Source organism: Rhea americana, unplaced genomic scaffold, assembly GCF_003343005.1.
Source record: "Rhea americana isolate MKP2758 unplaced genomic scaffold, rheAme1 scaffold_61, whole genome shotgun sequence".
NCBI classification, from domain to species: Eukaryota; Metazoa; Chordata; class Aves; order Rheiformes; family Rheidae; genus Rhea; species Rhea americana.
Window position 1 is genome coordinate 1,962,005 of NW_028186768.1, and position 22,423 is coordinate 1,984,427.

The 22,423-nt window shown below is 49.5% G+C and overlaps 1 protein-coding gene across 1 annotated transcript in view; it reads left to right on the plus strand.

Annotated features, from left to right (window-relative positions):
• The window catches only part of ASTN2 (astrotactin 2), a 350,711-nt gene that overhangs the window by 163,757 nt on the left and 164,531 nt on the right, over nucleotides 1-22,423 (plus strand). Inside the window, exons 11-13 of the mRNA XM_085320071.1 lie at nucleotides 2,502-2,652; nucleotides 16,146-16,312; nucleotides 18,827-19,015. Of these exons, the coding sequence (XP_085176197.1) occupies nucleotides 2,502-2,652; nucleotides 16,146-16,312; nucleotides 18,827-19,015 (507 nt within the window). The remainder of the gene's footprint in view (nucleotides 1-2,501; nucleotides 2,653-16,145; nucleotides 16,313-18,826; nucleotides 19,016-22,423) is intronic.

The window sequence follows — 22,423 nt, forward strand, 5'->3', positions numbered from 1 at the left end:
CATTTAATTAAAAGCGAGCCTGTGCTCCCTGGGCGTCGCTCGGAGCGCGACGACCCGGGCTCTGCATAAGCACCGTGCGGGTATCCTGATTTACCCCAGCCGTGGTATCCTCTTTACTCTCCCACACATTGCTGTATTTTTTTTTTTTTTTTGGCCGTCAACCTCAGATGAGAGCAGAAGGCCCCCGATAATCTCCGCTCCTCCAGGAGGAGCAGCAGACGAGGTTGGACTTTGTGGGGTGGCGGTGGAGGAGTTGTCACATTTTTCTAAGCAATTTTCTCTACCCTAATAAACAGCACTTTGGGTGAGTAAATAATATGTCCTTCCTCTTCTCCTCTCTCTCCAGCAGAAATATGTGCCCTGATCTAATATATTCTGTCTTTCTCACTCCCTCACTTCGGAGGAGCTGCAAATTCTARTGGGAACAGAGTGCTAATAGAAAAGGCCTCCAAAGATATTTGAAACACGACCAAGAAAGGACAGAGGGAGATTCAGCTCCAAATATGCTGGAAAATCTAGCAGATGGGCCAAGAAGAGGGGAATAGCTACAACATGATCACCCAGAGGGAAAAGTTAATTGGGAAGCATTAATTGAGGTGAAAGCGTATGGCGTAGAGAGGAATTCATAACTCAAGGCGGTACTGCCACAGGGCTTGGAGATGCACCGGCAGTGGTAGAAGGTTCTTCCCCAGCATTCGGGGCAGCTCAGCGTCCATCACAGCGCCGAACGCAGCCCTCCGCAGCCGCCCGCGCAGGGGATGTGCCTCCTCACCGCTGCGGTATTTTGCCTGTTGGAAGTCCCAGCTTCTGGAATCTTGGGGTTGCCTGAAAGTCTTAAATTTAGAACTTAAAGTTCTAAATAAAGCAGTGCTTTATTGCTTTGGGTTTGGTCTTTTTGTAGTTTCTAGCCGCCAAGCTTGCAGAGAAAACCTCCACTATACCCTAAAGGCTCAGAAGGCAGAAGGCGAATTAAAAAAAAAAAAAAAAAACCCTCTCAGAATGATTGATTTATTTTTAAAATCTCATCAGTTTTATGCCTATCTCATTATGTTTTTTGTACTGGCTGACTCAGGATTTTTCGAACGTTTGGTGCTGGCAGCGCTGCACGCGCGAGGGTGAGTGCGTGCGTCCGTGTATGCCCAGGGGCCCTCCTCTGCTAGCGAGTGCGGTGCTAGCTCTAGACAGCAGCGCTGTGGTCTTCAACGCCCGTTGAGTATTCCTGCACTGCTGTTTTATTGCCAAGCACACAGTTTTGAGATTATAAACAAACAAAAATGGAGAAGAGCGATGGGCCTCGAGCCGTTGTGCAGGTTTTTTGGTTCAGCTATGGCGATGGGGAAAATGCTATGGTGAGGGAGAGGAACAAACTGGTGTATAACTCATGGCATTGTCTCCATGGATATTTCCGATTTTGTGTGTATAAAGATCGAGTAATCAGACTGTGGAAGTCGAGCCTGTCTCTGAGACTGGCTTGCTCTGTGGCCTTGGGAAAATTGCTTGCCTCCTTGTGCATCCTTCACTGGCACTAGGAGGGTGACCGGATCTGTGGCCCAGGATGTCACGGGAAGCAATTGGTTAATATATAAAATGTGCTCAGAAGATAAAAAATACCTTGGAGATGCTTAAAGCTCTCAACAAGCATCTATGTCCCCTTTGCAGGAATCTAGCAGAAAGCAAGCACCTGAATACTTTGTCACAGGCAAAATCTGCTGCGTGTGCAGCTCGGAGAGGCAGGGGTGGGAGTTTCTTGAGTCTTTAAATGTCCACTGAATTCATAGGCATTTCTGCTTCTCATTTGCCTAAGGAAAAGGTTCTAAAATGCAGCTGTGCGCTAGGGTTTGCAAAATCGTCTCAGGCTGCAGGAGTGCAGCATTGCACAGTTGTGCTGCAGAGGGGCATGGACGCAGCAGAAGGCAGAGCTGGGCTCAGATCCTTCCTTATGTGCCCCTGGTCGAGGGTCCCCCATCACCTTAATCCAAGCACAGATTTGTGTTTCCGGTTTCCACATCTCAGCAAATAAAGCCAAGTCTCTTGTGGCTTTACATCTGGAGCAGCATCCCCAGGCACTAGACAAGGTGTGTGTGCTCACAGAAGCTTCACTTGTCTGTAAAACATTCATAATGAGAGAAAACATTCATAATTCACCTTTCTGGATTCTCTGATACCTGGTATAGTGTTGAATTCCCACACAAGCCAGGCTGCTAACAGATCCTCTCTTAGTTGCTTGTTTGCATGAATATGGTGGAAAGTTAGTATCCTTGAAACCCCAGGCTTGGTTGATTTTCATCAAAGATGTCAGCAGCAAATTAGAAATATATAACACGATCACAAAACCTTTGTGTTCTTGGGAACCTCCCTTTGGCTATGTTTTTTGCTGATGAAAACGCCTTGGTGGTGCCTGAACAGCCCCCTTTGCGGATAAGTCGTGGCACCGCACACGCGCTGCCCTGCCGCCTCCCTTTCCCTCCTTCCCAGCTCTAATAGTGCCTTTTGTCTCCAAGGGAAGAAGCGATGCTGTCCACCTACTTTGAAACCATCAATGACTTGCTCTCCTCCTTTGGGCCAGTCCGAGACTGCTCCCGCAACAACGGTGGCTGTACCCGCAATTTCAAGTGCGTTTCGGATCGCAAGGTGGACTCTACGGGCTGTGTGGTAGGTACCCTCGACGCTGGCCCTCGCAGGTGAGGGTGTGTTTGGGGGCAAGGCCGAGGGTGAGGCTGCCCGCTCCTCGCGTGGGGCAGAGGGGATGTGTGTGCTGCCGGTGGGCTCGCCTCCTCCCTGGGGCCTTCACAGCAAGTTACATAAGGGAAGTTTGCGTTAAGATAGTCAAGAAAGGAGCAGGAACCAGGCAAGCATTTGCTCAGCTGTATTCACTTGGGCTTAGATGTGTAAAAGATGAACGGATGAGGCTGCTAATGGCCATTTTCCTGCTTGTCAGAGAAACACCGGCTGAAAACAAAGTCTCASTTGTGCTGCTGGCTTGTGCTTCCCAGCTGTAGTGGAGGCAAGGTGAAGTATCTCCCCATCCTCTTCTCCGCTGTGCCCCTCTGAAACCCTCAGAGCTTCCGTTCATTTCCRAGCATGCTCCTGTCTTGCCAGACAACCTCCGACTTCCCAGGTTTTGCAGTCCCTCTTCAGAAGACCTCCTAGACCACGGTCTCAGGCAGAGGCTTTGGTTTGCTGCCAGCTGTGGGAGGGTTTCGCTGTTATTCCGGGGTTGGGGGGGCTGAAGGAGCACTCTGCAGTCCTTTCCACTCTGACCTGTCTCTCTCCGAGGGCAAAGTTAACACTTCTTCATGCAAGGAGTTTGTGCTGCGTTGTGGTGAGTCCCACGTCAAATGCAGAGCAGTGGCAACGAGGAGGCAAATCCTTGTGAAACAGCCGGTTAATCCTGGAGCCTCGCTCTTCTTCTTCCCGTTAGAAGAATCTGGGAATGAGACACCTCCTAGCATGGGAATGTTTGTCCGTTTGTCTGCAGGGGAAGCATCAGTCAAGGCGTCTGCTTTATGCAGGCGTTCGCTGGTGGAGAGGGTCCAAAGCCCGTCACCCGCTCCGCCTGCCTGCAGGCGCGTGGCGTGCACACACGTGCGTGTGCACAGGTGCAGTGCTCGCTCTTGCACGCGCACGGTTGCAGCTGCACTCCGCACCTGCACGCCGAGGTTTCTCCCTGGTGCGTGCACCCGGCCGCTCTAACGCCCTTGGGTCTCTGCGCCGCTCGGGCTGCGTTACCAACACCGTTTCTGCGACCACGCTGACCTGCGCTTTGCATGCAACCACGCGCACGGTCATCCTAAGCCCCCCCAAAACTATCCCCCTTCTTCTCCAAAGCTTCATTTTTCAAGCCCGGCATAGCCCCTGTCACCCCCTCTCTCCTATATCTCTGCAGAGGCAGGAGTTAAGTGTCTCTTTATTTATTGAAGATGTTTGTACACGGCAGCCGGGAAAGGTCAGACTGGAGTGGCGCCGTCTCCAGGGTGGCTTTTTCATTATCCCCTTCTCCGATTGCTTGTTAAGGCCATTTAGCACGGCAGCCTGATGTGTCACAGGCAAGGCGCTACAGCAGTCCTGCAGCTCGCCTCATCCCTGCCTTTCTGTTCCTCTCTTTTGTGCTTTTTTCTTTTTTTCTTTTCTTTTTTTCTTTTTTTTTTTTTTTTTTTTTTTTAGTGTCATTTTGCTCTGAAAACTAATGTGCCTCCGAGATACTGTCAGAAACAATCGGGGCCCTGATTGCCCTGCGCTGCTGGGAAGAGACGCCTCTTTTTAAAAGTCAAGATATATTAAGATAGAAATTGTCAATAAATTAGAGGCCTAGCGTTTGCCACACCGGCATGCAGAGCGGCAGAAATTGAAAACTGTGTCACTCAGGGAAAACAAGCTCCCTCCCTTTTCTGGAATGGCTAAATGAGGCTTTATTTAAAGGGAACAAAACACATACTGGGTGAAGACTGGGGGAGAGGAAGGAAGAGCTGGAGGGAGAAACCCCCTTGGGGCACATCGTGCTCCCCGAGCGCGAGACCGCGCGGGGGGTCACCGGTCACCTGGGGCTGGCCGGGGCCCCCCACCCCTCGGTGGGTGCTGAGGGCTGCGCATCAGTTGGGGGGGGGGAAGGTCTGTGCTTCTCCAGGAGCCCCTGGCCCGTCCGAGGAGAGGACGGTATAGAAAGATGCACCTCTGCGCAGAGGTGCCCGGGTGCTCTGGACCTTCGGCAGGGCYGGCGGAGTGAGGGATGCGCGACCGGGCGAGACTCGAGATGCTGAGAGAGGGGAAAAGAGCCCTCTGATGAATCACCCCTCTGGTTTCTGTTTCACTTGGCTTCCCTTCTGACTGAAGCGATAAAAGAAACGCAAAGTACTGTCATCCCTTCCAGCTGTACCAAATTTATGCAACGTTTTACACCCGGCACTTGCTTGTAGGTCTCCAGGAATCGCTGCATCGATGAGAGCAGCGAGCCGCAGCGATCAGACCAAAGMTCTGTCTGGTGCAGCCCCGCGTTTCGGACCGCGGTCCACAGCCGTTGCCTAGGGAAAAGTATAAAAAACGTGGGCAAGCGGTGATTGCCGCCAGCCGCCCCGCTCCGTGCRAGAGGAGGGTTGTCCCATGCTCCCGGCACTCAGTGGGGTCTCTTGCTTCACCCTCTGCCCGCGTTCCTCCTGCGTGGGTGTGCTTGGCGATGCTGCTTTTCCCCACCTTGCCCCCGCGTACTGGAGCGTGCTGGGGTGCGAGCCGTCCCTCCTGCGCGAGGAGGCATGGGGGTCGTTCCCTGCAAATTTGCAGCGATTTTAAAGCTGAACTGCCGTGAACTCAATTTGCCAATTTGGTAAGTGCTATAGGCAATATTGGGATGTAATTTAATTAAGCTCTCCCCTTTTTATAGAGTTCAGGGAGCATTCACGTTCTAATTTTAGCGCTAGGTTCGTTTCAGCTTTACTCTGGACACTGTTTCTCAAATCATGACATGTTGTTAATCTTAACCAGTCAACAGTTTATTAATTTGCTGAGAACCACAGAAGTATATAATCAGTGGTTCATCAATCAAGGCTAAATCCAACAAATGTTCTAGGCAGGTACTGAGCATAAAATATACATGCAGGCTTGTAAGCAATTAATACTCACCAGAGCCGGAGCCTCGCAGCTCAACCAGGGAACAGCACAAATCTGAAAGATTTCTTATTCCTTTTATGTATAATCATCATCTGTTACTGGTTCCTTAGTGCCCCTAATACAGCTTCCAGTAATTCTGCAGGGATTGAGGATGCATTTATCTTAAGGCTTTTTAGCAATGTGGTCTCTGCCATTATCTAATTGTTTGGCCTTAAAAGGACTTGTTTAAAACGTTGGGGGCAGTTGCTTACAGACATCGTTTGAGTCCCTCTTAGGTCAATCTCGGTCTTATGAAGGAAAAACAAGCACGTAGCTTTGCTTGGTTCAAATCCAGAGCTGGAAGACCCAGAGACTCCCTCAGTTACTGGGGAAGGGAAGGAAATACAGGCTCGGAAATGTCATCTCACTGCTACTTCTTACAAGGGCCCGGGATTCCCGGGGCTGAGGTCCCCGTTGCTCCTCACCCCGCACGGAGGGGTGACGGCTCTCCTGCTTCCATCACACGCTTCCCCTACGGCTCTTTCTCTTCTTACGGCTTTTCTGCTGTTTTTGCTTGTACCCAGTAGATGGCATCAGTGCGTAATAGGTTTCTGCAGCTCTTTTCTTATCGGAGGCTTTTTTTTTTTTGTTTGGTTAATTCTGAGAATTGTTAGGTGGAATCTCGTCCTATTAACTGCAGTCTTGCTAAGGTCAGTGCCTGGAATCACCGGGGTCTCACCTTCAAGCCCTAACTTGCAGCGTAACAATCCACAAGCGATAGAGGTGCATCTCTTTCAGTACTGCTTTTCCTTAGCGTGCCAGAGAATTCCTATGGTGTTTGGAGAGTGACAGGCATTTTAAAAGAGAATAAAATTCCCGTGAGCTTCTCTAAATCTGGTGGCTCTGGTCTGTGCATTCTTTGAGTTCAGTGTGTATTTCACAGCATCTGTAAGGGATCAGAGCAAAACAGGAGATGTTACATGGGAGGAACAAGTTGGATTATTGCCAATGCAGAAGTGTGCATCGCCGAYCTCTTCTGCTGCCATGTAGGTAGCTGCTCCTCTAGGAGGGAAGACATGCTGAAGGAGTGAAAGGGCTTGACCAGCATGTGTCAGTGATTTGTAATTTGAGATGAAAAGCTGTGAATTGGATTTAGGGGAGTGAAGAAAACAGCTGTAAAGTGGCTTAAACTCCGGTTTCCCCACCTGTCTCTGACTTTGATTCACTTGTGGGTGCTAATGCTCCTTTCTGCTTGTACGTGCTATCTGGTAGCAGTTCCCATTAGCTAGCCAGAAGAAGGCAGGACAGCTAGCCCTAGAAAGGTAAGAGAGAGCCTTTATTTCCCAAGGAAAGTGAGCTTTGGTCTTAGCCCCTGGGCTAGCTGTGTGGTTAGGAGGTGCATGTTGGCTCCTGAAGCTCCTGAAAATCTGGGAGCTGCTTGTCAACTGGGTTGCTGTGGGAGGAGGCAGCAGCAGGTAGAAGGTGCGCGTGGTGCAGCATGAGTCTCTCTCTCTCTGTGTGTGTGTGTGTGTGCATAGTCCTGAGCCCCCCTGTGTCTTTTGTCCTGAGGTCTTGCGGTGGCAAAGCCCTCCTGGAGGCCTGTGTTGTGCGTCCGTGACCTGCAGCCGGGTGCAGGGAAGGCTGCCAGCTGAGCGGAGCGGCAGATCGGGGTGTTTGGTTTTGCTGCTGTGCCTTAGCTGACTTTGCCCTGGTGAGTAACAGGCAGTTGTAAGCAGCATGATTTGGTGGTTCCCTCACCATAAACTGTAGAGCAGAGGTTGATGGGGTGCAGARGGCAGTCTGTTTTCAGCTCCGTTTCCTGCTTCTGGAGCACACTGCAAACACCTACAGGTATCAGCAGGTTGCTTGTTTGAGTCAGGAGCCAGTGACTTACAGTATGGAGGCCAAAGCTGCTGTGTAGTCTGGCGTGTAAGGGCATGCAGCATGGCTCTGCTCTGGAGTTAATCCCACCTTGGGAGAGGTGTCTGTAAGGAGTGAGAGCTCCTGCCAAGCCAAACGCTCCAGGAACCAGATGCCCCTGTTGTACACAGAGGTTAAATCCTGYCCATCTGCAGCATTTTACTGCTTTGGGACTGAGATTCTTCTGGCACACTTATTTTTTATAATTTGAGCAAAGAGAACATAGTTTGGCCACAAGCACAGTGTAAACAGCTCTTCTTCATGATTGTGGGGCCAATGCCTTGGGTAGGAGAGCTTGTCTGCCTCAACTGTATGTAGAAGAGAGAGGATCTTTGAGACAGTGTCTTAAGTTGTGACCCACACTGTGACACCTGYGCTGGGTCAGTCCTAGTCTTTCTAGATACAGAAGGAAGGGAACTTTGGCATGGTCCACACAGGTGCATAAGCCTTAGCTCAGCCTGTCTGGAGCTAATCCTTCTCTTTTACTCTCTTCCACATCAAAATGATGTGATATTCCTTAGCTGCTGCAAAGCAGTGCAGAGAAATGGCTTAATTTTAAGAATGTAACTGTTTCATAGAGAAATGAGATCTGAAATGAAGGAGCAGGCCAGTGGCCTATCTTCCAGCACACGTCACCTGGGGGCTTCTTGGGAATGAAGGAGAACAAGGAGGGAAGATCAAAAGGAAGCAAGTGAAAAGAAGTTTTGCTTCTTGGGGAAATCGGATGTTTGGGAGTTTCTACTCAGCCCAAATGGCCGTGCAGAAATCCCGTTTGCACTTATTTTGGTTCAAAACACTCTTTATTAAGAAGGATGAAACGTTTAAATCTAACATTATCATGTAGAGTTTCATGTTATATATTAGGTTATCCCAGTGTACAACCTAAAATAAAAACAGAATTAAGCAGCTGGAAAGCGAAACACTTCAAGCCTGTCAAAATTAAATGCTTCCATAATTTCCCAATGAATTTTGAGATGTAACTGATGGAATCCCACGAAGCACTTAAGTTTCATCAAATCTGCGTTTTCTGACAGACAATTGTTTATTGAAAAATAAAAATTCATCCGTCCCTGCCTTAAGAAGCACCTAGCTAATTATGTTGACGTGCACACGCGAGGGGGGGAGATGGGGAGGAAACAGTTCTTCTCTAATCTCTTTAAAGTTTAGCTGGCTCGTTGAAGCAGAAGATTACTACTTATGCATATTATGATAGAAATTAGAAACCCGTGGTGTAGAGGACAGAGTTAGACACTGCRCAAAACCCCAACAAAGAGTCCCTGTCCCAAGGAGACTGTGCTTTATCTTGTTCACCCAGGTAACTTCCTGCGGTGAAAATGGGATTKAAGGAAGGAAGGAAGAAAAGCAAGCTCAAAGTTGTCACAAAAGCGACTTGCTGGTTTTTGTGGCAAAAACAACTATTGCCTGAGCCACCAAATGATACGTTTCTGCCTCAGTGGAAATGCAGAGTGGTAGGAACGAGATGAGATGACCGTGAGTCTGAGACCACATGCAAGGGGTGGCAAGTTCCTGTGAGCGGTGACTCTGGGGCTCTTGGTGTGGGAGCAAGTTTTGGGTGGAAACGGCAGGGCTGGCAAGGCACATCCCGGCCGGGTGTCAGCTCGCAGCCGGGTCATGACGCTGGCCAGAGGGGAAAACGGATGGGGAGCTCACTTTCAACTTCACTTTTGTTGTTAGTGCTGCAAAATAAGGTTGTATGGAAGCAACATGCAGCCCCTGCCTTTAATGTAGGAAAGAACTAGCTAAATTTTCGAGCGTGTAGCATAACTATCTACATGGAGACACTGAGGGGAGGTGGAGTTCTCTGCCTGCTCTGGGCAGAGGACTTACAAGTAACTTGAATGATGAAAACTATGTCTTCTCCAGCACTGACTTTTTCGATAGGGTTCCTCAGAGGACCTCACTGGCACCAGCCCTCTTCTCCTGTGGTGTCYTGTGTGTGCAGCTATTTGCAGTCACTGGTGGCTAAATTTTGGCATGTGGCTTCATGCCTGTCTTGAATGTCTCGTTTCCCAAAGGGTTCTGGAGCTGTCAGCCCTCTGCTGTGTCTGTGGGAAGGAAAACACCAATATGTACAGGAGCTGCCAGCAGACCCCCATATGGACCATTTGTGAGATCCTGGAAGGAGAGCAGGGCAAGAATTTCCTGCTAACTTGATTTCCTTCACTTCGGGAACCCTGAGCACTTATATCCATGTATGCTGCTTCCCAACAGGCGCTTGAAATGAGTCCATTCTGCTTTGAAGGTGGAGAATCAAGATGCAAAAATGCACTTGGTGGCTTGCTGAGATGGTCCGTGTGAGGGGTCTGCAGTGGCTGGAGACGAGGAGACACTGCCTTGGCGCATTGGCCCTCCTTTGCTGAGGTCCCTGAGCCTGCCAGGGAGCAGGAGCTAGTGTGATTTGTGCTTAGAAGCCCAAAAGATTGAYATATTTGATGATCCTTCACTGAGTAATAGTAGGTTTGTGCATGCCCAGGCATCTCTTAGTTAGCTGTCCTCGCTGTCTATATGGTCAACARGTTTGCCATGGGATGAGGTGAACGGCACTGTAACCATACCCATCTCCCTCTGAGCTCTGAAGGAGTCCAAATGATAAGCCAGGTGGGATAAATCTTACCCGTAGAGACTGGGTCTTCTCCTGCCAGTCTCTGGTCCTCCCTTGTGTTAAGAGCAATCCTTGTCATCTGCCCTCTGGACAAGAAAGCAAAGGCAGGTGGAGCAGGAGTTGTCTAAATACATAGAGGCACRAAAGTGTTTAATGCATTTGTGTCATTTCTGAGATCCAGGGAGCAAATAAAATAAATGCTAGTGCGTAGTTTGGAGCTCATGAAAGTGCTGGCGCTTGCTCGTACCTCAGCAGAGCCTCATGTGAATATTTTTRTTTTATACTGGAGAGATTGCTGAGGACAATGTGGAGCAGAGGATGCCTCTTAGTGAACGTGGGGTTGTTCAGGGCCTTTGGACTCCTGGCTAGCAGCGGATGCTTGAGTCCAGTCTGGCTCTGGGGGGTGAACAGTGAAGGCTGTAATAATATCACAAGAATTTACACTCCGTCTTCCTCTGCGTGTTGAGTTTTCTCTGTGTCTGCTTTCTCGCGGCTCTCTTGAACATCCTGAGCTTCTGGTGGGCGGAGGTGGCTGCCTGCCCGTGTGTCAGGGTGCATGCGAGCATTGCAGCAGAAGGTYGGGGCATCTGTAGCGCTGGGCCACYGGCTCCTCCTCCAGCTCAAGGAGGACTACAAGCACCTACCAGAGCACAACTCCCTTTGCAGGACAGCGTTTAGCCACAGCTTGATTTGCACCTCTTTAAACCTCCTTGATTTTGGCTACAGACCTGTGTGCCGATGTGTTACAGTAGTTTGGCACCACCACYGCTGCCAGCACAGGTCTGGCAGTGGCCACCTCCGTGGCTCGGCGGGCACGTGGCAGCAGTAACCCTCCTCGGGGAGGGTGGCAGGCCAGCGGGGATCGCCCCGCGGGGCTCTGCGTCCCAGGGTATGGCGTCCAGGGCAGCAGCGGGGGCGAGAGGATGGGTGACGACTTCCCTCCGCGCCGTCCGGAGGAGCCGGGAGCAGCCAGGCTCATCCTGCAGCTSAGCCTCACCTCTGCTGCCGCGGCGCGGGGAAAGTCTGGGCTTTTATCTAGGACGAAGGGGCTGCCAACGTTCAGAAAACAACAGAGCAGAGTAATAAAAAGGGCAGTTTACTCTTTGCAGAAACGCTATTAAATATTCTTKTTTAAACTTAATAACAAAAGAGAAGCTGAGCTGAAAAGCCCTGTCAGGCAATTCAGATGGAGAGCTGGTTCCCTCTCGTGAGTGAGACGCAGCTCGGTAATGAGGCTCGCTCTCCTTGCTTCGCAGTGACCCCTCTCACCCACCTCGTCGCTAATGAGCTTTGCAAAYGCGGAAGGAGGAAGGGGCCTTTGCTCACTAACGCAAACAGGGATTGGCCCAGATATTTGTTTTCCTAAGAAACTCTTGCATCRCTTTCAGGCGTTGCGTGCTTTCACCTTCAAAACGGTCTTGCTCGCGTTGACTTTGCTCTGGGTTTGCCTGGGACAGCGAGTCTTGGAGGCACTTTGCTCCTGGCGTCCTGGTGGGACGAGGCAGCGGGGGCCAGAAGAGCTAGGTGCTGCCAGCTCGGGTCCGGCAGCAGTCCCCTGCGCCGGCGAGGAGGGCTGTCGTGGGCTCCTGGAGGTCCTGGAGCAGGGATTAGGGATAGCAGGACTCGTGGGTTCTCTTTCCAGTTTTGCTTCTGCCCTTCCATGTGAGCTTGGCTGATAGCATTTAACAGGGGAGGACAATTCTCTAAAAACCAGGTAAAAATAGCACTTTCATACGCAGCATATCTGTTCCCTATGCATATTCAGTGTCCTTTTCGCTGACTGTAATGACAAAAATGAAGACCTCTCTGCGTTGCCGGTGAGGCTGAGAGAAGGAGGGCCAGAGTCTGGCTGGCTGTCAGCAAAATAGGTGCGCAGTCGCAGTCGGTTCTGCCTTTACAAACCTGGTGACAGSAGAGGGGCTGCTGCTTTGGGGCTGTGGGCCAAACTTAGTCTGCAGAATCTTTTACATCAGTGATAACGCACAAGAAGACAAGAACCCCAAGTTTTCTTTCTAATCCAAGAACAGTTTGCAGAGCTAGCTGTCACAGAGAAAGTAACTCGTTCCTATATAAACTGAGTAGATTTGCAAGATGGTAGATTTATATTTGGTAACCTCCTCTCCATGGCTTTTCAGGACAGACCACAAACTGTAGTCTCTCCCTACCTTGGCTTTCCAATCATCTTTTCCTACCTGTCCTCTCAGCAGAATGGTTTAAGTTCTAAACCCACATCCCAAATGGTGAGATTACCTTATTTATTTGTTGCTTGTCAGTTTGATCCTTCAATGAACAATGTCCTAGGAGATTCAAGCAAGTTCCCTTGGCTGCCAATGTCTACAGGCCATGCTGATCTAACATGGCAAGTCACAAACAGTTTCTTTTCAAAAGCTGGCTAGCGATATGTAGAATCTCTTTTGCCGCCCTGGTCAAAATCTATAAATCTCCTTTTTTTTTTTTTTTTTGTCTGAGTAGTGCACAGTAGTAGTTCGGCTGCTGTGGTGGTGCCTTATCTTGCTGGTTTTCACCCTGCACAGAGCAGCTGCTATGGATGGATTGGAGAGGAACTTGTCACCCATGATTGCCCAGACAGAATTATTGGCCGAGTTACCTATCGATTTTCTAATCATTTTCAGACACACACCCCCATCCTGTGTCACTGCCAAGGCAGATCACAAATTGAACTGCAGCTGGATTGATGTGGGATTGATTAAAACTCACAGTAGTTATTGGTTCTCTGCTGCCTGAGCCAGACAAATCAATGTCAGCAATAACAGATATGGTTCTCTGTAAAAGGCCAGAAAATACAGAGCAAGTGCTGTTTTTGTAAGCCCACCTGGGAGTCCGGACCAAGCTTTCAGTGCAGCCCATAGAGTTGAGATTAGCATGCATCTGTGGTTTTTTTGTTTGTTTGTTTGTTTTTGTGTGTGTGTGTGTGTGTGTGTGTGTGTTGGGGGGTAATTTCCAACTGTACTCAGTGTGAGGGTAAGAACCTTTTGGCACCCAAAGGGGCTTTAGCTGTGTCTTAATTCTGATCTGTTTGTGGAACATCGTCTTGGCTGTAAACCCTCTGCCACCAGGTCTGGGCTAGATCCTTGGCTGCTTTATTGCACCAAATAGTTGCTCYATCCACTTATTCCATCCAGCTTTATGTGAGTGATGCAGATACTACTGGGAAGTGCAGGCAGAACTTGCAGCCCAAGAGGATTGAATTTATTCCTGCTTCCTCTGCCGTATGCCTGTTTGTTTTGCTGGCTGTCACTAATTGCAAAGCTAGCTAGTTCCTCTGGGTCACCGTCCCTATCATCTTCTCCCCAAAGAAGAGCACATTCCTCTCCCAGCCTTGCCGGGCACGTACATCTCCCTGTTCTGTGCGTTGGCCACAAAAGCTTTCTGTCCCTGGAGAACTTCTTGCTACAACCCAGTAGCCGGCTAGAGAGCTGGCTCCCCAGAGATGGGGAATGYGGATGCAGAGGGAAGAGAAGAGGGGGTGCTTTCTTCTGCAAATTTAATGCTGAGCTATTTGYATTCCATAATTAACGTATTAGAATGCATAATTACAAACAGAAACAAAGCATGCTTTCTGGTAATTAAAAGCCAAACTGGAGATCTGTATCTCATGGGTCATCTCGATCAGAGTGCAGCTAGGATAGCGAGGGCCTTTCGTGGCCCACTGACTCAGTCCCAGGGAAAGCGCCATCATCTTCCTCTGCAGGCTGGTGAAGACACTGAGCTCAGCATACTTGTTCCAGGGTGATGGTCCCAGGTAACAGCTCCAAAATACTTCTGCTGAAACCCTGGCTGTGATCCTGCGGCTCCTGCTCRCTTAAGATCCCATCCAGTTCCCCTTAGCCTCCCTGGAAGATCTATGAACTCCAGGAGGAACTTGCACAGGGCCCTGCTGAAATGTGGCAGTCTTGCAAGCACAGACCTCTCTAACTCACCTTTGCAAAAAGTGCTGCCCATGCTCAACAGCCTCCCAGCCTGGAGGAGGACAGGAGCTGAGAAGTGGATGTGGTGCCATGGGGTGTACTGAGTTGTTTGCAGTCAGCCCCCGGTGTCTTCCAGGAAGGTGCATTTCTGCCACTTTGCACAGCTCTTACGYTGCCCACAGACTAGGAGACTGCAGTAGATGGAGTATTATATACGTGGGTTCACAAATACAATTATCCTGATCTTGTTTCCCAGACAGCTCAGCAGTGARGTGCACAGGTTGTTCTAAACATCCCCTCCTCCTTCGTATTTATTCTGTATATGTATCTAGAAAGCATTTGCCTCCCTTACTTTCTGCTTGCTTGTGCCTCGGTAGGGCTGTTGCMTGCCACCCCTCTGCCTTTCCTGCTATGCAGAGACAGCCATCTGGGGCCATTGTATCTTGCTCTTTGGCTGGAAGAGCCTGGTACCTCTCTGCTTTCACTTGCCTCTGTGCCTTGCCCCTGCTTCAGAGCCTACAAGGAAGATGCTGAGGTTTTTGAGGTCCGTACTAGCCTCAGCAGCTGAGTTGAGRGCAAAGTAGCCGGAGAGAGTAGAGGGGGATGTGAGACATCGCTGTTACTATAGGTTGTGCTGAAGCAACATCGACACCCCTGCAAGCTCATACCAGCCAATGGCACTGTTTTTYTAGGAAGTAAATACAGAACTTTTATCACTTGGATGGGGTGGTCCAGGACTCCCTAAGGGATGTTTCTAATATCCCATGCAGAGAGGTTACCTTCCGAGCAGGCAGGTGCTGATGGGCAGCTGTGGGCAAGGCTTGGCAGCCAGTCTCCTGTTGGGCATCTGCCTGTGATGGCAAGAACGGGGTCTGGGATCTTCTGAACTTTTGTTAATGTGTACAGCATTTTGCTCACACGGAAAATTGATTTTCTTTTTTAAGCACGAAGTATAGCAGTTTTATAACCTTTCTTCTGCTTGACAGAGGCCATTTATAACCTCCCTTCATCACTACCTGTACAAGCTCCAGTCTAACTCATCTTCAAGAAATTCCATAATGCATTTTTAATTGTGAGCTGCTCCTAGACAAGATTTATCTATTTTTTTCAAAGACTAGCCTTTTTGTTGTTGTTTGTGTGCGTGCATGTTTGGTGAAAAGGGAAAAATAACTAGAGTAAAATAGAAGAATACTTTCATCTGGGTGACAATTTATTGATAGCATTTGCTACCTGCTGGTTTTTATCTTTTGGGATGAGGAAAACCAGCTGGGGAGCTGAAATTAAAACTCAGAGCCAAATCCCTAGCCTGTGTGAATCAGTGTGGTTCCCTCAACTTTGGAAAACTGTTCTGTTTAGTCTCAGCAGAGATCTGTCCTCCCCCGGTCCTTCCTCCGCTTTTGCAGAGAGCTAGGCAGCACCAGGGGCTCATCYTCACTGCAGCTGCCTTCTCCAGTGGGATGCCACAAGATGCTTTTGGAAATGACTCGATATGACTCTGCAGTTGTTAATAAAATATACTCGAAAACTGAAAGCCGTGATAAATTCCAGAACAAAATCCCTCCTTGGTAGAGGTGGTCTCTGCCCTCCTGGCCGTAGCTGGATGTCAGCCCCCATAGCTCCCAGGCATTAGGATGGTTATGTGGGACTTTGCACATCACAGAGGAARAGATGATAAATGTTAAGGGTTTCTACAGCATATTATAGGGCAGGTCATCACAACTAGCCCCAAGCTGGCTCAAAGCTTTGTAGCTGTGTAATCTTGCTGTGTTGGGGATTTTGTCTTYCTCCTAAATGAGGATGGTGAGAACAGTTTTTGCAGCAGACCAGGCCCTTCCTGAGATCCTTTCCTCTTCCTCAAAAGTTGGGCAAGTTGGTGCAGGGGAGTGGCTGTCTGGGCTGTCCCATYGCTGGCATGTCCGTCACGCATGGGACAAATTTAGCTCCTTCGGTTGCCAACAGAGTTGAGCAGAGCAGCCACACGCCAAGTTCCTTTGGTCACAGGTTATGCCCTGTGAGGACAGACAGCAGGCTGGGACTCAGAGGTGCACGTGGGGTGCACCCGTTACTGTATCGTGTCCCCTCTCTCATTGCAGTGCCCCGAGGGCCTGAGACCCATGAAGGATGGCACCGGTTGCTATGACTACTCCAAAGGGATCGACTGCTCCGATGGCTTCAACGGCGGCTGCGAGCAGCTCTGCCTGCAGCAGACCCTTCCTCTGCCGCACGATCCCTCGTCCAGCACCATCTTCATGTTCTGTGGGTGAGTCTCCTACAGCACGCTATTTTTTTCATATTGGCAGCTTAATACTTGGTTCCTTTCTCTTTCCCTGCCATCTGTCCTTCAGTGCCACCCATGCCTCCAGACAGGCAGGTCTTGCAAAGGATCTGAGTGTGCTGTGTGCGCTCAGCAGAGAGGTTAGTTGTGTAGCTGGAAGGGGCCTTGTTTGTGCACGTGCACGGCTTCCAGCAGTGAATTTAGGCACGTAGTTTGCCTACAGGCAGGAGTGTACACGGGTGYGAGAAGCAGCATGAGCAGATGGAGAGATGCACCTTCCTCATCTCTCCCACTAGGACTCTGTGGCTGTCAAGTCTGATCTCTGACTCACTGTGAAGGTATCAAACAATTGTATATTACATGTTGGAGGGGGAAGGCAGAGAACTTTGTTTTCTTAAGAGAAAATATATATATGTATGTATGTACACACACACATTTCTGCACTTTTCTTAAAATAGAGTTTCATCCCTGTTTTTTGGCCAGAATCCTAAAATCCTACACAATTTAGCATTTTTGTCTAAGGAAAATCTCCCTGACTGCAGTATGTTCTAAGAGGAGCTCAATGATTATCTGGCTTTATACTGTACAGCCGCAGAAACAGCGATCCATCACGCACGCTGTCCCGCAAGCAGCCCTAGTGCAGGGGCTCTGCAGATCATATCAATCTGCTGGTTCACACACGCGTCTCATCCTGCTCTTGCTGGTGCACAGTAACCTCCTCCACATCCTTGGGGGAAGAATCAGGGCCAGGGAGGGGAAAGGAGTCCTTTAGGGAAGGAAATACTCACAGGAGAGGGTTGTAAAAAGAATGGGCAGGAATGGGAAGGTTTGTCCATCTGTCCACCACATCCCTGTATCACCCTGCTCCGTGATCTCCTGCACAGACTCCCTTAATGGGTACGCAGGGAGGCAGGTGGAGACCCCTCGTGATGTGTGAAACGTGCTAGAGCGAAAATGAAGCCGACGAGCGTCTCCAGCCCAAGAACCAGCCCTTGACGAGTGYAAGCCACCATTGGGCTGAGGCAGCATGATGCCACCAAGGTGAAGGGGAACAGATAGGTAGCACCCTTTAAAGGACACCCTCATGGGCCAGCAAATGGGGGAGATGCTTCCTGTCTACTGCAGCATCAAGCTTTGTGTCCCAGTCCTCCTCCGTCTCCCTCGGGCCCTCCCCAGGGCTTCCCATGTGTCCCTGCTAAAAGGGCACTTTGACCTTCAAGGAAATATGAGTCATGGGCCATGCACAGTGAGGAAGCAAATTCCTAAAAGTAACTCGGAAAGATCTGTCAAGTCCTGATGCATCCAGGTGCTCAGGCAGCAGAGATCTTGTGCAGCCCCAGCTGCTCACTGCTCCCTGAGGGGCAGCTGGCTTTATCAGAAGGATTCTCTTTTTCTTTTCTTTTTTTCTTTTTTACTCATGCTTGTTTATCTTCCTTTTTACTGTGCTTTGGTGCAGAGGGGTTGAGTTGCTAGGAGAGAGCATGTTGCCTCCGATGTGACTGCAAGGTGGAGGGTTGGAAATCCATGTGGGCACAAGCAACCTTCCTGGCGAGGGTCCARTAACTCATGGGATGGAGCAGAGGGCAGATTCATTAGTCATGGTACTACTRTGCTGGCAGCTGTCAAATGGAGCTGGTTCCTCACCTGAGAAGCCAGGAGCCTGTGCAGTCATCGCAGGCAATGTGGGGAACAGAGACACGTGCTCATGTCACACGTGGGAACCTGAGGCACATGGTGGCTATGTGATCCTTCTGAGACCATGCAGGAGATCTGCGGCAGAGTTRGGACTTAAATCTTCTGTCCTCAAGGACAGAAGGTTTTTTTGGTCTTTCTGTAGTCCTTTTTCAAGGCAGAGCTTCACTTTGGGAACAGGCAAGAGAAAGTGCGACAGATGGGTGGGAGATTCATTTGCAACAGTGTAAAGGGAGTAAAGGAACAGGAAAGGGGAGTATGCATGGATAAGCGTGGGATTCATRTTAGCAGAACGCTGCCTGTTGCTGGGGAGGAAGAGTCAGACAAGGGAAGTGGAAGTTTCCTCATAAACTGAGAACTGTAATGCTGAGAAGAAGACGGGAGAAGGGGAAAGGAAGGGCGGGAAGCAGGACGAGCACACACACAGAAGATAGCAGTGGTATCTGTGGTGTCCTTAGCCAAGTCACATCCTTACTGTTTGCCTCAGTTTCCCTTACTGTAAGGTAAGAACGTATTTTGCCCACAAAGTGCTTGGAAGTGGAGCCAAGGAATAAAAGAGCAACCGCTTTGGAGCTGATTCCTTTCAGGAAARAATTTGTTGATTGCTGCTATGTGAAAAGAGGGATGGCATCTTGGGATTTCACCTTGTTCTGGCCTGGTGGAGTGTTAGTGCCTGTCTTTGTAGCAATATTGGAGGGCATGAGCTGGGTTGGAGCTGACTGTAAGACTGAACCAATGATGAGCTCTCTGCTCAGTTCTGCTCCCCGGTACGGTGGTCTATCTAACGTAGTTTGTGATGCTYCGCAGGTGTGTCGAGGAGTACAAACTGGCCCCGGATGGCAAGTCCTGCATCATGTTGTCYGACATCTGTGAGGGCCCCAAGTGCCTGAAGTCGGATGTGAAATTCAACGATACTCTCTTTGGGGAGATGCTTCGTGGCTATAACAACAGGACACAGCACGTCAATCAAGGCCAGGTGTTCCAGATGACTTTCAGGTATGGCCCAATTCTGCTTGTGGTTTTGAGAGCATCAAGATGGGCAGATGGGACCAAAGGTCCATTAGCGCAGAAAAGGTCTGTGACACATTTGTTAGCAGATACTAAGGGAAGAAAACCAGAAGAGAGCAAGTGTGAATGGTTTTTCTACTGGTTAGCAGCAGAAAGTTAGCAGTGTAGAGCCTTTTTGGGCCAGTGTCTGTCACTTCAGCTGAGCATTTGATTACCTTTTGGGTTTTTATTTTGGGTTGTCGCCTAATCTTTTGCTGAACTCTATCTTTCATGTCTGCAGCATCCTGTGACAATGAGTTCTGCCATTCAGTTGCACGCAGTATGAAAATGTATTTCCTTTTGCATGTTTTCAGCCCATGTGAGAATTTTATTCAGTGTCTGCAGTTACTGTATTGGGAGAAGACTTGAATATAACATAGCAAGAAATAACTGTGATGCAGCAAGGTGAACATCAYGCAAGAATACGAATAGCAGTTACATAGTGTGTTTGCAAGCTATATTCTGAATGTATTTGGAGTGCAGAGGATCAGATGTTGGTGGAGAGAACAGGATTCCAACTGCCCAGATCTTTCAGTGCTTGCAGATGAAAGCTTGCTGATAATCGCTGAATTTAGGGATGGAAAATCAGTAGATTTACTACTTCAGTTCCGCTCAATAGTGGCATGGTTTCATTGAGTGAAAACCAGCGTATGCCTATGAATTTCAAAGCAGCTATGCTGATTACTACCAGGAGAGGATCCTGTCTTATACTCTGCAGCCTATACTGCACCTGGACAAGGCTCGCTCTTGCACAATGTCTCCAAGTGAGCTGAGTGGGTTTTTTTTTTGTGTGTGTGTTTTGTTTGTTTTTTTTTCCTCCCTATTAAGGCCCTGAGACCTCATTGCTGCCTCTGATTCTTGCTGAAATTGTGGGTGCTCATCCCCTTTGGCCATGTTGTTTTTCTGGGTACTTTTTTCCCAGCTGAAGGTGAAGTCTTCCTGGCTGAACTCTGGCCTTTTGCTCCCTTGATGGGAGGTGAATTACTGGCTGTACCAGCTGAAAGGCATTCAGAAAGCAGTAGCAAGCTGAGTGCTTGGAGCCAACAGATCAGCAGCCTTTGCTGAAAGTGAGAATTGACAGAATGTGGAGGCAATTTTCCCAGTAAGCTCTTTAGTTTCTCTCCCTCCCATATGACAAGCTTCAGTGGGTCCTCCAGGGCAGAGCCAGACCTACAAAGCTGATGATTGTGTTTTTCTTTKGTTTTGTTTTTTTGCTATAAGCTTTATTTCTTGTTGTTTGAGCAGGTTCAGGGGCTTCAGAAAAGCCACCCACACCCCAAACCTGTCAACTGGCAATGCCAGACTTGGGGTCCCCGCAGATGAGAACCAAACCRAGCTCGTGCAGCTACTCTCTCGACAATAAACCTCCTTTTGCTGGGGCTTTAATTTTCTCTCCAGCTCCTCTAATAGCCTGGCCTTTCCTTGCACTGTGCAGGAGCTGGGGGATTTGGGGAAGTCAGCTTTCCTCTCGCTCAGACAGGGCTCTGATTGAAGAGCTGTTTTATTGCCGCCTGAAAGCAAACACGTCTCCCGACTGGGGCTCAGGGATGCCGAGACAGACGCGTTACTTCTTGCCTCCGCAGGAGTCGGGACGGAGTCTGGTTTTGACAGGAAAGACACTTCAGGAAAAGGACGACAAACGGGAGCGATCAGCGCCAACCGCTGTTCACCTCCCGCCTCCCCCTCCATCCCTTCGGTGTGGCGGAGCAAATTCTGCTTTTTAGCTGAGTGGGTCGCACGGAGTCTAGAAAGCGCCGGTCTTTTTATCTGTCCGTGTCAGGTATCTGTGTTGCAGGATTTTTGGAATTGGTGAAGGAAAGGGTTTCTTCCCGCTCCCTTCAAGCTGGGCCCRCGGCAGGATTTCCTCAGCTGCTGACCCAATGGCTGCCCTCGTCCCCTTTGCTCTCCTGGTAAAACATCTGCCTTCTCTTGGTTACATCTTCCAGGTGTCAGAGGCCAAAGCACTTCTTGTGGCTCTGGCATACAGGTTTTCAGGTTAAAAAGAAAAAAATAAAGAAAGAAAATCAAAAGAAAAGGTTGCTAGTGGTACTCCAGCTTTTCAGTACAGCCACGGTGGTGGTGCACGGATCCTGCAGGAAACTCTGCACCCTTCCCGTGGTGTCCACGCTTCAGACATGGATGAGCTCCGGGTCTCTGTCCTCATTTCAGCTGCCAGCTCAGCTCCYGCCACAGACTGCTTGGGTGATGTCTGGGATATGTTCAACTAATGGAAGCTTTTGCCAGTTTGTGCAGGCAGAGCCAGGTCCTCAGCATGGCTTAGCTGTGACAAACAGGATTTTCATTGCCCGGCATCAGCCGTGGGTCTGGTCCTGAGCCCAACCGCTGTGAGGAGTAGGAGAAAATGGGTCTGAAATGAGAACAACCAGCAAAATGGCAACGGAGAGGTGGACAAGAGGGCAGCTGAGCTGGCGGGAGGGGTGCGAGTACTCCAGAAACAATCTGCTGCATCCACTGAGAGCACAAAATAGAGTTTGCAATGGGAGCGCACGATGGTGCGGGCAAAGCTAGCCTGTCTCCCCGCTGCTGTGTCGCRTACCCACGTATGATGTGCTGTGACGCACGCGCACAGCGGAGCTCTGAACCTGGAAGGGGACGGTACGTCTTGCTTTAGAAATGTTCCCCGCAGCCTGGAAGGTCAGTGCTGCTTCTGGTTTGAATTTAGACCGTTGGCTCCAAAAGTACTGGCTAATGATGAGGAAGGCTTCCTTCCCCTGTGCGCGTGGACACGTGCGCTCGGCGTCCTTCCCTGCAGCCAGGCTGCCCGCGATGTCGGGAGGGTTACGCCGCAGAAGCGCCATTACATCATCTCCTAACAAGGGAAGAGGAGGAGGTTAATGGAGGAGAAATTATTAACTAAAAGATGTAATTTGCCTCTGATTTTCATAGATATTCAAGAACCTCTCTGAGCATTAAGACACCAGCTGTTAGAGAAGCCCTTAATTTGGTGCATTTGAAACATAGCAGGAAGCTGCCTAATACCAGGGATTAAAAGCCTGTTTCTGCAAAGTAGGAGCAAGAACCTGCCATCAGAACAAGGGGCTGAGTATTTTAGAGGGATTTATAACCACGGGATCCTTTAGCTATGCAGATATGACAGTCCTTTGAATGGTGTCTGCTTCCCATGTTGCYGCATCTTCAGTGTCTTTGATAAATAGGATATTCTCAATCCACCAGGCATGTCAGCGTGGTGTTGGGAGGAAGCCTTTGTGCTGCTAAAAGCTGTATCCTTCGCACGGTGGCCTGGGCAACCCCTGTCAGTTACAGTGGTTTTTCCATCCTGTTGGGGCTGGATCGGTCCCTTTGCCATCCAACACGCTCTGCAACGCTGATTAGCGC